This window comes from Lampris incognitus, chromosome 16, assembly GCF_029633865.1.
Source record: "Lampris incognitus isolate fLamInc1 chromosome 16, fLamInc1.hap2, whole genome shotgun sequence".
NCBI classification, from domain to species: Eukaryota; Metazoa; Chordata; class Actinopteri; order Lampriformes; family Lampridae; genus Lampris; species Lampris incognitus.
Window position 1 is genome coordinate 8,437,670 of NC_079226.1, and position 17,500 is coordinate 8,455,169.

The following is a 17,500-nucleotide window of genomic DNA, read 5'->3' on the forward strand; positions in this document are numbered from 1 at the left end:
CGATCCCCGGGGGTGTTGGTAGGTAACGGAATAGACCACAACACTACCCAGATGCCCCAGTTTTCGTTCATTTAAACATGAGTTTTGATTAATAAAACTTGTCATGCCATAACCGCTGCATGGGCTAGTTCGTTTGAACGTCAGGTGACTTCTTGAATCGCTTGACCCGAGTGAAGACTTGACTTGCTTGATCCTTAGGCTGTGTAACCTGTGACTTGTTTGTTACTCGGACTTGCACATATGGGATTTACTTCCGCCTGCTACTGTACACAGTGACCCTGCAAGGGCTGCATTGTTAAAATCCCAAGAAAACAGCACAGAACACTTCACATGTCAGAAGAAGAACCCTTTTGCAGAATAAACATCCAGAGTATTTTTGTTTCCTGCATAATTGCCCCCGGAGATAGCCCCTTTCTCTGTAGTGTACTCCCCCTCTCTCTTTATCTGAGGTCATTTGACACCTGCCCCCCCCCTCCCCAATGCCCGCAGGCCTTTGCCTCCGTTCCGTTCCGCCTCCCCCCCCCCCCTCCCCCTCTCTCTCTGCCGGCACCGAACATTCCTGCTGCATTAGCGAGGGCACGGCATCCATTATACATGCTGTGATTTCACTGTTGCAAAATACTATTTCCGGTCGGCTAAAATAAGATAAAAAATTAAATGTTGCTTGCTAAGGAGGAAGGGCAAATAGGGCTGAACTCTTCTTACATGTCATGTAAGAAGACACGGGGCAGAGGCAGAGGACTGAGGGCACTAGCTGGCATTACAGCGTATTTTAATTTAGTCTGTGTGTGTGTGCGTGTGTACACCACAATGTACACATACACACAATGTATGTGTACATGTATCCATGTACACATCTCCTTGTATTTTTTTGAACAGATGGTTCGTTAATGTAAAGTCGTCCTAAAACCTTAGAACGGCTGTTGTAGTGAAAATGTGACTAAAGCCCCCTGAGAAAATCTCCTCTTTGTCACCATAAATAAGCTGTTTCAGAAACCCAATCAGCTGCTGGTGACATCATCCAATACCCTGATTTGATTGGACCGTCAATTATTGTCTTCATCAGTCTGTCAGTTGGTCTGTTTTTGAATTATTGCATAGCAACATCATGCTAGTGTAACCGGTTATTTTCTTGCCCGGTGCGGGATTCGATATAGGGTGTACTGCACCACAAGGCGACACCACTAACTGCTCGGCTAAAGGGTCAGACCCGTTAGCTAGGGGCTAACGTGTCTTATTAGTAGTTTACACTAGTTATTAGTAGTTATTAGTACACTTATTAGTAGTTTACACTAGTTAGCAAGCTAGCTAGTGTAAACTACACCGGAGGAAAACTTCCCGATCCGTTTCTGCTTGCTGAAGCTCAGTGGACAAGCGATACCACGAAGTTGCCAAACATGGGCGGCTGGAGGAGTGTGACTGAACACCTCATAGACACACCAAGTACATTTACCAAAGAATCAATTAAGACGTACAAGTCTTTAGAAGCATACTGTGGCGAAATCTACTAGTGTTTCTGCTCCGAGGTTCATTCACATATTACCCACAATGCAACTGAGCTGTCGATGTTTTGGTTATGTTGTGGGATATGGAACATGTTAAAAACTGACATATCTGTAACAGATAGCGGTGACGTGGTGGAAGGTAATGGGGACGTTATGAGAGAAGTTGTATTGGATGGCATGCTACTTCCCACCATGAGGGTAAAGAGTAGGCAAATGGATGGGGTCGCTTCGGTGGCCAAGAGGGGGGTGGAGCTAAGACCCATACAAACTTGTGTCTGTTCCGACTTGCTTGACTTCCGGTCATTAAAAGCTTACTTGTTAACTCTGAAAGGGTGTCTAAGAAGCCCATTATTTAACCACGTCACATTGGTGTCAGAAGTAGGATGGAGCGACCGTAAGGCCATCGGAAGCGCATGCGCCCTGAGGCGTGAAGGAGCAGATATGCTAAAGCGCGGGGACGCGCTTCCCGAAGGAGGGGGGTAGTGTAACGTACATGGATAAGTAGACACGCTGGCCGTTGGCTGGCGGGTCTGACCCTTTGGTCTAGCGCAGGGTTTCTCAACCCAGTCCTCAAGGACCCCCTATCCTGCAGATTTTCATTGTAACCCTGCATAGGTAGCCCTGCTTGTACTTACTCGACCAATCATCTCGCAGCACTTAATTACGCAAGGTGTGCAACATCTGACAAAATTCATTGCTGATTGGTTGAACAACTACGAACAGGTAAACCTATTCAGGGTTGCAAAGAAAATATGCAGGATAGGGGTTCCTTGAGGACTGGGTTGAGAAACACTGGACTCTAGCGGTTAGCGATGTCTCATGCGGTGCGGGCGATACGGGTTCGCGTCCCGGCCGCGGCAGTTCCTGTGGTTGCGTTGTCCCCCGAATTCGCTACAATACGATTACTGTGTTGGTGGACGTGTACCATCCGTTATCGCAGGAAAACACGTTTCGCTTCGTCAAATCAAAGGTAGGCCCTCCTAGTTCAAGTGTTGGTGCGGTTGAATTGTTTGTATTCAACACAAGTTGAACTGTTTGTACGGTTATGAGCTCGAGGCTGGAGTCACATTATGACCTCAAACATCACGACACAAGAAAGCTGACGGACTCGTTGTCAGACTTGAGGAGGTCTAGGCCAGGGGTCCCCAATTACTTTTCATAGCGGGCCACTTTTAAAACCATGGGCCACTCAACCTCCAGCAGCATGTTGTTCGTTAGTTTGTTTTGGTGTCGATACGTTTGCAGGTATTATAATTTAAACAGATTTTTTTCATCTATTTTTCGATATATTACTAGTCTTACTTTTACTAAGAAATAATTTTTTTCTTTTTGGTAGGGAAATAAAAAAATTCTTCCTTCTGGCATTTCTCCAAAAATTCTCGCGGACCATAAATCAACCCGTCACGGGCCGGACGTGGCCCGCGGGCCGCCTATTGGGGACCCCTGGTCTAGGCTTTAACAACTCAAGCTGTGGTGTGGCAGTTGCCCTACTAGGACAGCGTCACGTCTAGAGCCGTTACTTCCGTATGTTCAATCACAAGACTTACTTGTATTTAAGAAACGGATACACGCCAGATGCGAAGTGTCCTCGGCCAATCTTCGTGTTTGACGCCCGCTCCTCTGACCACGTCTTCCGGTCCTCCCGGCGGATCGCGTGAACCCGCGCCCGTCCTCTTCGTTTTTCGACTGGGGCTTCCGCTTTCGGCACGCGATAAAAGTGCGGAAGCTTGTTTTTAGCCATCTTTACCACGTGTACAGCCGACGGCGCAACAACCGTGAGGCGTTTTCGTTTCGTTTGAAATCGGTTTCTCCGCGATGACCTCTTCGACATGAACGTGGTGACGTTTATAAACACAAGGCTCGCGGCCCCCTTTTGCCTCACAATCTGCGCACGCACATTCCGCGCACGTAAACAAGGGAACGCGGCAAGTCGCGGACTCGCCGAGGTGAGATTTTGCAGTAACGACCAAAATGAGCAGTGGAGTAGTACGAACGTGTGTGCTGTCACCATGACAACTAACAACGATCGCCATTTTCTTTTGAACCGCTCAAATAACCGCGGCAACCAGTTCAGTGTCCGTTCTACTCCAATTCAAGTTCTATGGTTATGTAAACTATTAATAACACACGTTACCTCCTAGCTAACGGGTCTGACCCTTTAGCCGAGCGGTTAGTGACGTCGTCTTGTGGTGCAGTACACCCCGTATCGAATCCCGCACCGGGCAAGATAATAACCGGTTACATTTATAACGAATCAAATGATATTTCTGAAGATTACAATAAAACTTGTCAGAGTAAACTGAAATTACTGGACTTAATCTTGTTTCTTCTTCTTTTTTTTAATGATTCCCTGATTATTATCCGTCACAAGAAGAATCCTGCTACAATGTAGCGGTTTGGTTATCCACCCGTCTAAATCTCCCTCCTCTTCATCCTGCCAACTAACCGCCTTCCCCCTGCCCCTAAACCCCCCCCCACTCCAACTCCCTCCCCCCAAATGCTCAGAATCATCTGAAATGCAGAGAAAAGTGGTTTTTAGCCATTTTTAGAAAATGCATATATTTTGCATAATGCCAAAACATTTCTAAGCCCCAGAATTTTTTTTTTATATAGGTGAAAAAAATCAAAGATGCTCAGAATCATCTGAAATGCCGAGAAACGTGGTTTTTAGCCATTTTTAGAAAAATGCATATTTATGCATAATAGTGCATAATTTTAATTTTCTGGGATTTTCCCCTTACTCTCTGAGACAATACCTACCACCTCCAAAAAGAATTAGGATCATAAATGCTTTAGTTTTCGGTCCCGCTATCTACACTCACTAAGACACACACACACTAACACCACACACACATTCTGAAAATATTTGAGTAGATGACGCCCCCAAATAATCACTTCAACCACAAGAATGTGAAAGTCTCCTCCTTATTTTCCTTCAATTCAAGCACCTTATTCCCACGGTCCGTTTTACTCTCTTTACACATCAGCCCCGACACCGCCCCTATGCGCTGGAGCAGGCCTGCTGCTGTTGTGGGTATCATTTCGCCTGTTTAAATCTTAAAGAGCGCCTTTTGCAAGCTGCTCACTTCACCAGCGTCGCCACCCACTCGAGGAGGTCGTGCCGAGAGCAAACCGCCCTCCCTCGCCACTCCGCCACTTCTCCCTTCTGCCTTTCTCAAAGGACTGCAAGCAGGCTTTGCTTTCGGGCCCTATATGCGTTATTCACGCTTTCCTCAAAGGGATCGTTTGGTTTGCAGGATTTTCAAACTGCACGCACAGACATAAAAGAAGGTATCCGCCAGTTTGTCTGACTCCGTGTAAGTAGGACACGTAAGTGCCCCCTTTGAGGCGTCTGGATGAAGATCCAAGACCACTAATACTTGGCGAGAACCTTGTTGACACCGCCCCCCCCCCATGCCTCTACCTCTCTAACCCCACCCCTTCAATAATAAATGATGGATGCTTCCATTACAAGTTCCACTTCTGCCTAAGGGTCGAACTAGGCTCACTTGTGGTAGAAGAAAGGAAGGAGGGTGGCTTGAAGTTGGAGAGACCGAGACAAAAGACTGGAGGTGGTTCCAGGAGTACGAGATAGGATAGGATATTTCTCCTGAGAGGTTATGATGAGATGCTTATTTAGGAAGACACAGCGAGAGGGATATTTCACAAAGGTTCAGGTTCACTCTTTACATCTGTTTGACAGCTAAAACATCTTTTTCTTTGTGTGGATTAACAACACTGAAAATATCATAAAACTACAAACGCCATGACCGTATAAACATGGGACCCATTTCTGTTCATCCCAACATGCAGTTGCCACTTTTCCAACCGTCTTCCTTCCCTCTCGGGTTTTGGGGGCGACTCTCGTCTTAAGAATCAAGCCGTTCTGGATACGAGGTTCAGAGCATGTGAACCTCTGCACCACTTTTTCACCTATTTATATAGACAGCAAGGCACATTTACAGGTTTTCACATCAAGCACCATTATAAGCCAGTGGTTTGGGGGGTTTTTTGTGCATCACCACATGCACCGTCTCACTACATGTATGTGTGGTTTCACTGAACAGTGTGCAAGAGGCGAGATCGATGTCCACCCAAATGGACATGATGGGGTTTACGTTTAGCAGCACTGTGGCTCAACTGTGAATGTGTGCAAATGTGTCAGCTTTTAGTATCGGCATGACCAAACCCATGCGGCGTGTTGTGGGTGTGCACTACTGTTATGACCAGGCGGGTTTCTGGATTCTAACTAATACTCAGGCTGGGCTAGACGACCGGGATAAAATGGATAAACTAGAGGAGAAAATGTGGTTATGACTTTCCCCTTAGGCGTACGTATTTAAATTGATGAATGTCTCTCACGCAGCGGTTCCCAAAATGTGTCATGCCGTGCACCACCTGTGGAGATACTTTTTGGCCCCAGACCCACCAAACATTTGGTGTAGTAAACTGAAGAATTATCAAAAATCAATAAAAAGCCAGATAATAAAACGTCCTCCAAGTTGCTCGTCAATGCAGTATTCTGCTTTCCGGCCTTAGACCACAGCCTACTGTCAAATGAAACAAAGGCACGTCAACATTAAACATTATCCGGGTGATATTTTGGGATTAATTCATTGCATTCTTTGCACCGACTCAAAAAGACTTGGAAACGGTCTTTAAATTAAAAAAAAAAACTCTAAAGAAGAAACAAGACGTTCACTGTGGACGACCCGTGACCCACCTAGCATCCTGCCGAGACCCACTTACGGGCCGCGACCCCTAGGTTGAAAAGCGGCAGCTTAGCACTCTCGCTAGTCGGCGGCAAGAGTAAAAACACTGCAGGTTTCGTCAAGTTCAAAACTCTTGAATTTTGCCTTCAAAGAGGAACAAGAAAAAGCACTAATGGCCTCGACTTTGGGTTGACCCGTATTCACTACCATAGAGGACAAACTCCTCCGCGGCTCCCCACCGCTCCACCTTACATGCGAGCGTGAACAGTAAAAACAGCCCCTGTCAAAGCGGGGATCACAAAGCCTGATACTGGTAAACACTTGCATGACAATGGTCTTCTTCCAGTCAGCTGGGTCAGGTCTTGGCTGCTGCCATTGTATATTAATAGGGAGGGGAGTATATAATTCATAAGGTGGCATTACTTTTGGAGTCTTGGTCCCAGGCCTGCTCCTTGTTCCTCACGCTCCCAGCCCTGACACAGCGAGTACTAACAATACCGGACATGTGCAGGACTGCCTCTCTCTCCACTGCCCACCCCGGCGCCCATTATAATAATATATTCAAGGATTAAAGGGGTTTTATCTCGGCGACCCATGAATTATGAATGGGGAATTTCAAAATTTAATTGCCCCGAATTAAATGATTCAAGATAATGTTTCTTTTATAAATTTGTAATAGGGCCAGGGGCCAAAGAAGGGGGGAAAATACATAAAATGAAACTTTTTTCTTTTTTTTTTAAACTCCCCATCCAACAAAAGGAGAGCAGAGGGGAGTAATAGAAGGGATAGACAAGTCACCTTGTGCCCCGTGAGGAGCTGATGGCCGGGTCCACAGAAGACCGGGGGGGGGGGAAGAAGGGGGACCACCGACAGTTTTGAGTCGAAAGAAAGAACAACACGACACAGTGCAGGGAAGAAATGAGATGAAGTTTAATCTCTGGCTGCTGGGTGTTGACAGCTCCAGGACACGTTTCTTTATCCTGTTTAGCTTCTCTTTTTTTTTACCGTACAGCCGTGTTCCTTTTCTGCTGACAGAGACCCTGAACTACTGCATACGCTAAGCCGCGAGAGTCGCTCGCCAGCCGGATAACAAACGTACCCGGGATTTGTTGGTGTTTCATGGGGGGGGGGGGGGGGGGGGAGCTGGGGGAGCTCAAACAAACTATGGTACAGAGGTGTTTTAGAAAAAAAGCAGCAAAATAGACCGAAGCCGTCGCCAGTAAGGTTTGCTGAAGAACTTGGTTGCATTTAAAAAAAAAAAAATACAAATAGAGATTTGTGGTGAAAAGTGCTTGAGCCTACGACGGACAAAGTGACACACTCCACGTGGTACCGAGAAACAAAACCCAAACGGGTTTACTCGGTGGTGCCGCTGTACAAGCCAACGCGCGTTTAGCAACAAAAAAAGAGAACGTGGTAAATTCAACCTTCACTTTAGCCGCCGATGACGTGACCGACACTACCGGCGGGCTTTAACTCACGATTCAGTAACGAGCACGATTCAAAGTGAGAAGATTTGAGTAAAATCAGTAAGCGGCGGGGGGAGGCGGGGGGTGGGGGGGGGGGTTAAAAGCTTACGAGACCGTCTTTCCTCAATGAAAAATAAACCGTCATCATCGAACGTTCGTTCTGATCAGGGGGGGAAAATGGAAATATCCAGAATGACTACATGAGAAACGCTGGTACGAGTCACTATTCTTCTCGGTCGTGTCCTTCGCGGGTCACAACTGTGTGTTATGGCTTTCTGGTGGACAAAAAAAACAGGTGCGTTGTGTACCGCCGCCCTAGACGCAGTACACGCACGTATATATGGGTCGTGAAATGACGAGGGCTTTGGCAAATTTCAGGGCATGAAGCGATTACATGTGTGCATGACCAATTGCAAACCTAATCTCAGTCCCTCAGGTCATAAGACCCGTCACACCAGGTCCTCTCCGACGCACACATCTTAATTTTTTTTGTTTTTTTTGTTCGTTTGTTCTGTGATTTTCCTCCAAGCTTAAAATAATTTTCCAGGAGAAACGGGAAGTGGCGGTTCTGATAATCTCGGACCCGACGCACGGTTGTCGATTTTTACGCCACTTGACGTATTTTTTTAACAGGTCCCGATCGTAAAAAAAAAAAAAAAATGAAGAAAATCGAAAGGATTAAGAGGGTTTTGGCTTTCCAAGAGATAACATTCAACTACTTGAAACTCGACACTCGAACAGCGCTTGGCCCACATCCGCGGCGCTCCTCACCTCCTCCTCCTCCTCCTATCCAGCGGGGCTATGGCAGCTCGCGTTGTCAATGTAAACTAGTGAACCGCATTTGAAATTCACAAACACAAGCTCGGCTTTATAAAAATGAGCTGCAGGCCGACTGCACAGTAGACGGAGGGACAGACCGGCAGCATTTAAACGACCGCCGAATTCAGCGGTGGACATCTGCCAAAAGCCACGCTGGATCAACTTAAAGTCCAAAAAGTCCTGTGTTTTTTTTTTGTTTTTTTTTTTCTATTTTATTTTATTCAAAACTTACTTCCACTTCTATATTTCTGAGTCATTTGAGAGACAAAAATAAATAAATAGCGTGGGCTGTGGCAGCGAGTGAAATCATCTATTTGCTGTTGTCTTTGGGACCATCTTCAGTTCGGTCGGCACTTGGTTTGGCCACTCCGGTTTGGCCGCTCTGGGATGCGTTTGAACTTTTACCAGCGTCCAGTGTTGAATTCTCAACCTTACAGACTTCCTGAACCGCTTCTTTACCCACCGCTTGCACCGGGCAGGCGTCGCCGTTGGCCTCCGCCGGCAGCCTGCTGTCCGTACCGTAGACCGCAGCTTTCCCCCCGTTCAGAAGCAGAGGGACTTTCTCCAGTTCGTCTCCCCGGCGGTTTGTCTGGGCGAGGGCCTCGCTGAGGTTCAGTTCCTGGCCCTCCTCCACCTCCTCCAGCTTGCGCAGGATGATGGGAAGCTTTGCGTCTGCGTCAGCATTCTCCAACAGGGCGATGTCGCTCTCCTCGTAGCGGGGTAGCGGAGCACCCTCATCCAGCTGTTTCTGGAAATGCAGGCGCTTGGCCCGTCCGCTGGCCGACGCCCTCTCCAGGATCTGCTTCTCGGCCAGCCGGAGCTGGATTGCCATGCGAGAGTGGAGCGACAGGTCGGGCTTCTCCAGTGCGGATCGGTCTTCCTAAAAAGTTTCAGAAGGATACATAATGGGCGGACGAAAAAGAGATCATGTCCGGGAGAGAAGACAGGACAGGATGGACACAAGTGACAGAAGGACAAGAGAAGAAGAGTGACGGGAGAACTGGTGTGTTTTCCTGAATCTGAACCGAGAGCTGGCTGACCTCTGAGGTGGTCTTGTAGGTCTTGAGGAGCAGAGCGGCCCGGGTCTCGAGGAAGGTCCACAGTTTGATCTCGTTCTCCCAGCTGACAGGAAACTCACTGTTGCCCAGGATGAAGATCTTATTGATGGCCCGCTCTCCAATCAGGTAGTCCTTCAGTTCCTCTGGAAACAAAAAAGAAAAAAAAGAAAAAAGAAAGAGCGTATCTCATCACAGAAATGAACAGAAGTAAAAGTGTGAGAAGATAAGTAGTAAGGATGACATGAACGCTGTAGGGACGAAAGCACAGACACCAGTAGTTGAGGCTTCCTCCCATTAAATAGTCATGTGGTAGTACTCAAGGTGAGCTAGCTCTCGTGTAAGGTTGACAGGCCGAACATCATTTTGGTCAAGATCAAGACGTCCTGCTGGAAAAAGCCTTGCATAGTTAAAACGTTCATATTCTCAAACCTTCAGCCCCCCCTAGCTCTGATCTGAGGAGTTACGCAAGGCTGGGTTAACACAGGAAGGGGGAGAGCGAGAGATAAAAGGGGTCTCGAGCGCTAGCGGCCTGGGTGTGTGTGTGTGTGCACACTGTTCCGTCATTTCACATCTGTTGAGAAATGTAGACAGCAGCCCCACGCAGACACACAAACACGTACTTTTTGTGATAGACGCCCCCCCCCCCACCACCACCACCACCTCCATCCAAAGGCGTTGGGGCCATTTTAAAAATTAACATGCAGCGAAAAAAAAAGTGAATAATATATCAAGTGGGGTCCTAAGGATGAGTCCTTTGCCAGAGGAGGATGTGGCCTTGTGCGGTCGGGGATTTATGACACCGCCGTCGTTCTGCATACATGCCAATGAATATTGCAAGCTCCCCGAGCGGGTTGCCTCTCTCATACATCTGCTGGCCTGCCTTGATCAATTAACCACCTAAGGAACGGACAGGCCCTTACTCTTCCTTCTCCCCCCCCCCCCCTTCCCTTTATCTCCCCCCCGTCTCCGTCTCACTCACTCCGTCGCTGCCCCCCCCCCCCCTTCTGGGGATCTGGGAAGGAAACAGTCACTTGACGATGGTCTCTCAGGAGCGTGTTGGAGAATTGTGGTGCGCTTCATGCGAGAGTGAGTGTGTTACGGGTATGTGGCCGTGGTTTAGAGAATCCTTGGGGGAGGTCCTGGTGAAGGATATGAGCGTGTGTGTGTGTGTGTGTGTGTGTGTGTATGTGTGTGTTTGTGTGCACACAGGCATCCTACCCTCCGTCATGCAGAAAACCCTGAGGAAGGCCAGTAGTTGGGCTGAAATGGGGGGCTCACTGCAGTGCAGAGCAAAGATACTGGACCTGAAGACGGAACAAAAAATAAAACAAAATGGCGTACAGTGACATTAGAAACTCTGATATGAAGAAAATGAAAGACAAAATGATGAACAGATAACTGACGGTGGGTGAATACACACAATTCAGAAATGAAGTTTGCCTATCATAGTGTTAAAGGTGCTACGTTTAAGGATCTAATATAGCGTGACTCACACAGGTTTAATAGACCTTGTTGAAATTAACACACAGTTTGTGTGTCTGTATGTATCTAATATTCATGTGCACAGAAAGAGATCAGATAATGCTAGACAACTAGTGAGGGTTGTTTTATATGGAAAATCTAAGGGAATGGACTTCATCAGCTTCAGTTTCCTCCCTACACCGATCCTCTTCTACCAACTCTCAACTACCGGGGTCCACACACTCCTAGGACACTCACTCTCTCCTCGTGGACAACGATCAACGACAACAACGTAAGGCAAGACGACGCGATGCTGGACACCTGATGTCACAACTGAGCGCGAGTTAGATCTGAAGTGCTTAACACAAGAACGACCGGGATCTCACTCCTACCTAAAACGACCATGGGCGGTCAAAATGACCGCCACGGTTTTTAAACTCTATATTCTCTCAAGATAAATACCCAATCGAGATGCTAATGCATTACATATGTTAGTATGTCTGTTGGGAAACGACTGACTCCAAAATTAACATTTCAACAACTTTAATACCGTTTTCCCCGAAGTAAATCCAAGCCAGTCACAATGACCAGCTTGGTCGTTGTCGTGTTAATCACTGGAGAACTTAATTTCACAGCACATATAAAACTGCATGTGCGTCCCAGCGAGAATTACCCCAAGGACACGCCTGCAGAGACAACTCCAGAAAAGTGTCGTTTGATGACATCAGACTACATTCTTGGCTTTCTTTTTTCTGGCCCCGAGTAAGAACTGCTCATTAACACGATTTCAAATAAATTGCCCAAAGAACGCGGAAACAGCGTTTATTTTCCTCTATGCTCTGTTTCGCCCCCAAAAAACAACAGGCAGGAAGTTCTTCACCTCATCTGATCTCTGCGTTTGATTCGTTTATCAGTGAAAATGGATTTGGATAAATAAAGTCAGAGCGGTACAACGCCAAACAGAGAAAATAATCCAGGACTCAGCAGAATCCAGTCCAGATAAAAAAAAAATTGTATTTCTTCATGATGCTGCAGACTGAGGTAATTTTGGGCAATATTGTCCCATGTTTGAGCAAAGTGATCGATGTGGCAATCAGTCGGACAGGGCCGGCGTTATTAGACCACGAAACCGCATTTCGGCTGCCAGCTCCCCCAGTGTGGCTATTGAATTATGCTTTGTGTCCGTTGCTCTCGTTAAAAAGAGCATCCAGCTGAGCAAAAGTCAACTCTTGAAAATGCCACACTGGTATAAAACTTCTAGAAAATACTTTCAAATACTTATATATAAATGTCCCTCTTGCCCCCTTGTTTGGGTGGTGTGTGTCTTCCTCAAGCTTGGGTCCTCCACCGGAGGTCTGGGAGTTTGAGGGTTCTGTGCAGTATCTCAGCTTTTCCTAGGGCCACACTCTTCTGGACAGAGACCTCAGATGTTGTTCCTGGAATCTACTGGAGCCACTCTCCCAGTTTGGGGGTCTTGGGGGTCACAGCCCCTGGTGCTCCTATTACCTCTGCGACTATTGTGGATTTCACCTTCCACATCCGATCTGGCTCTTCCCTCAGCCCTTGGTATTTTTCTATATATGTAGGCAGCATGGTGGCGCAGTGGTTAGCGTGGTCACCTCACAGCAAGAAGGTCCTGGGTTCGAGCCCCGGGGTAGTCCAACCTTGGGGGTCATTCCGGGTCATCCTCTGTGTGTAGTTTGCATGTTCTCCTCGCGTCTGCGTGGATTTTCTCCTGGTCAATAGACCCAGTGTAGAGGCGTGCCGGCATTTGGGGAAGGGAGGACACCAGAAGACAGTTGACCTTATTTGTGTGACCTTCAAACACTGCGTTGCATTCCCTGCTCTAACATACAGAGGATAAACAAAACTACTGCAAAGCTTATCAGCTCACATTCAGTATATCCGGTTTCCTCCCACAGTCCAAAGACGTGTAGGTCACGTGAATCGGCCATACTAAATTGTCCCTAGGTGTGAATGTGTGTGTGTGGGCCCTGTGATGGCCTGGCGACCTGTCCAGGGTGTCTCCCTGCCTGCCGCCCAATGACTGCTGGGATAGGCTCCAGCATCCCCGCGACTCTGAGAGCAGGATTAGCGGTTTGGATAATGGATGGATGGATGTATATGTATGCCTTGTCAACCACGACAATGTCTGGTTGGACCACTGGATGTAGTGATCGATGTGACAATCCCGAGTGACAGCAACATCAGGAAGAAAGAACATGAGAAGCTAGAGAGATACCAAGGGCTGAGGGAAGAACTAGATCAGATGTGGAAGGAGAAATCCACAGTAGTCCCAGTGGTAATAGGAGCACTCGGGGCTGTGACACTCAAACTGGGAGAGTGGCTCCAGCAGATTCCAGGAACAACATCTGAGGTCCCTGTCCAGAAGAGTGCGGTCCTAGGAACAGCTGAGATACAGTGCAGAACCCTCAAACTCCCAGACCTAACTAATCACAGATCTGCAAGCGACAGGAAAAATGTGTTCGAGACTCATCAAATATAGGGTGTGACGGGTTGTGAAAGGATAGAAAAAGTGGAGGGAGGCGTAAACTGAGAAATTTCAAAGTCCTAAAAAGCGGGGGCCGAAGATGGCGGCAGCTCGACGCCAGATGCCAGACAACTCCTTTCGTGAGTTGGCTCCCGACGCGCTCCTCCTCCCAGTTGCGCTTGACAGTTAAGCTGTTGCGGCTTCCTTTGAAAATGATACATCACCATGTCTGTCAGTTTAATGGAGCACCCTGGCAACAACGGGGATTGTTTCATTTAATTTCCACTGTTGAGATTTAGACTATCATCAATAAGAGATTAAAAGGCGTCTAATTAAAAATGCCGAGGAGAGAATGCTGCATAATATTAAGGGGCTAATGATAAAATGATTAAGCTTCTTGGTGATGAAACTGCTGGGGCGGATGGTAAATTGATACTTGGTGGGCCGGGGAAGGAAAAAAATAAAATAAATAAAAATAGGCCTTCTGCAACATTTATAATACAGGATTCAATTATGCCAAAGGGAGCCTAATTGTTTGAAATATTTACGGTGGTAAGAAGAAAAAAAAAGGCACAAAGTCTACATGAGGATGGCTTGAAGCTCCAAGTTAAATCATCAGCCCTAAGCTGTCCTCGGCCCAAATTAATAAAGCATTTCAGAGGAGGAGCGCCGATTTAAGTCCGGCTTGCCTACTCAATTGAAAGTTTAAAAGGGCTGTGAAATTAGGATCACAAAAGCTTTTGAAATACACACACCGGATAACTGCAGTTGTAATGACATTTAAAAGACAAATCCGGTCCAGGTAGCACAGCAGTCTATTCTGTTGCCTACCGACACGGGGATCGGCGATTTGATCCCTGTGTTACCTCCGGCTTGGTCGGGCGTCCCTACAGACACAATTGGCCGTGTCTATGGGTGGGAAGCCGGATGTGGGTATGTGTCCTGGTCACTGCACTAGCGCCTCCTCTGGTCGGTCGGGGTGCCAGTTCAGTGGGGAGGGGGAACTGGGGGGAATAGCATGATCTTCCCACGCGCTACGTCCCCCGGTTGAAACTCCTCACTGTCAGGTGAAAAGAATCGGCTGGCGACTCCACATGTATGGGAGGAGACATGTGGTAGTCTGCAGCCCTCCCCGGATCGGCAGAGGGGGTGGAGCAGCGACCGGGACGGCTCGGAAGAGTGGGGTAATTGGCCAAGTACAACTGGGGAGAAAAGGGGGAGGGGGAAGCCTCCTCCCCAATCAATCAATAAATGCCAAATCCTCATTAGGACCCTACTGCCTTTCTTTTTTTTTTTGGGTGACCAAGTGAGGTGTGAATGAGGGGTCTAAACACCAAAGCTGTGGCATTTTCATTTGTTGAATTCGGGCCGTTTCCCTTCCCATAAGGATGCTTCTGATTGGCTGTGGAGCAAAGAGGTGCTCATGTGGACAATATTCCTCTGAACATAAAAACATAAACATCAACTCAAACAACAGACGACTGCGGCTTACGCTGGGATGCCGGCGCGCGCCAGCACCTCGGCCTTCATGGCGTAGAGGCGCTCGCTCTTGCTGACGCCCAGCTTGATCTTGACCCTGTCGTGGGCGTTGTCCTGGAAGAAGAAGCCATTGTGGATGACGAATTCGGCATTGGAGCGGGTGCCATAAAAGATGTAGATCTGCAGATGGGACACAAGGCAGACACAAGTTTAAAGCTACAAATTGTGAGGATTTACACGGAAACACACGTCTGGTTTGAAACCTTCAGTGGCTGCCCGACTGGTGTATCTAACACAAGTTACTGCACAATCATCATGAATAGTTTTACACTTGCTCAACTTATATTTTACTGTCAGGAAGGGCTTTCCCAGAGAAAATTATATGACGAAAAAGTGTTGTACCTCTTGCTCATAGCAGAGAAATGTAAAAGACTTGACAAATCGTGGTGAGACTGAAGGAGAAGTGAAGCTTTTGTGTCTAACAAGTAGATATGAGAGAACAAGCTGGTTGAAGACCCTTGCCAACAGATACTAGACATCAATAGCTGAGACTCAATCATGCATCTCTTTTTGTTCCGCAATGAACGGGAAGGTGCTGTCAAAACAGCACTGGCAGCAGTTTCATTTTAAACATGAGACCTGAGGCGACCCAGCTGCAGCGGCTCATCAATGGAGGCAACACGTTTCAGTTTTACTCAGTTAAATCTTAACACCTGAGACCAAGTTTCGCTTCTGGTGTGGGGAGACGGCAGTGCAAATTCATGTTTGCAGCGGCCTCACCCAGTACCGTCCATGCAGTGTCTTTGTCCACATCTGTATCCAAGTTTGCTTTCATTTGATGGCTGGTAGAGCTGGTGCTGGATCGGCTGGGAGAGCTTGGTCTGCTGTGTCCTGTGGGCCCAGGGACCACGGCCCTGCCTGGAGCTGTGCCAGAAGAGGAAACACCGAGGGCCGTCTGACAGGACACGGAAGCGGGGCAGGCTAAGCTAACTGCTAGCCCATGCAGACCAGCAGATCCAGTAACACATAGGGCGGTCTGGCGGCGGCCTCGCCTAGCCTTGACTGTGTTTTTAGTGTCGTCATGTGGAGAGCAGGGAGGTGTGTTGAAGGTGTCTGGCTGGGAGAGCTGGCGTTGGATCAGCTGGGGGAGCTTGGTCTGCTGCATCCTGTGGACCCAAGGACCACGGCCCTGACCAGAGCTGCACCCGAAGAGGAAACACTGAGGGCGGTCAGACTGGACGCGGATGCGGGGACAGGCTAAGCTAACTGCTAGGCCATGCCGATGACTGCCGGCACTTCCGACAGTCATCCTGGCTGGCGTTCGTTCTCCTGGGCAGTGATTTATTTTCTTTTGTTTAGTTTAGATATGTCTGTTAGTTTGGATATATGTGTTAGTTTAGATATATGTGTTAGTTTAGATATACGTATTCTTGTAGTTTTTGGATATGTGTTTTTGTCTTTGTGTTAGCGCACATTTAATACTCAACACATATTTCTGGTGCAGTGAGTTCAGTCCCCGTTATCACAACATACTGCATGACAAGCACAGTGCACTCCAACACGTGAACATGTGTAACAGAAGCGCACAAAGCCGAGGAGCACAAGTGATGAGTTGGGGGGAAAAGGGCATTCCCTCTTTGGCCACAGAGAACTCCGGAGCCGATCTACACCCGGCTCACGTCTGGATCCAAGATGTTACATCTGCCATGTTTACTGATAGCAGGACGGAGAGGGGGTGTGTAGGGAGCGATGGAAAAGTGAGAGGAGCGTGGGGAGAGAGGAGAGAGATAAGACCGGAGAGTACAGGAAATGGGCCTGCACGTCAATCGGCCGAATGGTGAAACCCGACGGGGTAGTTGGGGACCGACCCCGCTCCACCCAGCCTGCCAGCCATGCACCTGTACTATGTAACACACCCCAAATGCGCGCACGCACACACACACATACACACACACACACACACAGAATATCAAATAATTCCCATCTGAAGACAAAGGATGCTTTCCCACAGTGAGGCCATTACAGCCTCAGCACCGCAACAGACAACAGGTAAATGCAGGGGGTGAGCGAGTGAGATTCAAGAACTGTTGCAGACCAAGAAAGAAGAAGAAAAACCTTCTGTGTCCCACTTGTCCAGCAATACCAAGGGGTTTGGTCAGGGGTCTGTGTTTACACTGAGACAGTTTGGTTTTGCCTCTTCGCCATCCCCAAACTGTAAATACAACAGAGCTCGGGAGTAGACGTGTGTTTTTAAAAAAATTTGTTTTTTTAATAAAGGCGGGGGGGGGGGGGGTTTGGAAAGAGGAGAGAGATGAATGCTGGTGGTCGAGGGTGTAGGGGTAACCTCACCTGTTCGTTCTCCTTGTAGTCCTGCAGGGCCACACATTCACACCTGTCGTCTTCCAGATTGTAACCCGTTGTGATCTGGAGGACAGGGAGGACATGGAGGTCATGCAGGACAGGGCACAGTCATCACGGAGCTCATAACACAATGCAAAATACTTAT

The 17,500-nt window shown here is 47.8% G+C and overlaps 1 protein-coding gene across 1 annotated transcript in view; it reads right to left on the minus strand.

Moving 5' to 3' along the window:
* Positions 1 to 7,131: 7,131 nt before the first annotated feature.
* setd3 (SET domain containing 3, actin histidine methyltransferase) overlaps positions 7,132 to 17,500 on the minus strand; it is a 42,486-nt gene continuing 32,117 nt past the window's right edge. The window contains exons 9-13 of the mRNA XM_056295971.1: positions 17,344 to 17,418; positions 15,008 to 15,174; positions 10,782 to 10,867; positions 9,546 to 9,706; positions 7,132 to 9,385 (exon numbers count right to left, since the gene is read on the minus strand). Of these exons, the coding sequence (XP_056151946.1) occupies positions 8,816 to 9,385; positions 9,546 to 9,706; positions 10,782 to 10,867; positions 15,008 to 15,174; positions 17,344 to 17,418 (1,059 nt within the window). The 3' untranslated portion in view covers positions 7,132 to 8,815. The remainder of the gene's footprint in view (positions 9,386 to 9,545; positions 9,707 to 10,781; positions 10,868 to 15,007; positions 15,175 to 17,343; positions 17,419 to 17,500) is intronic.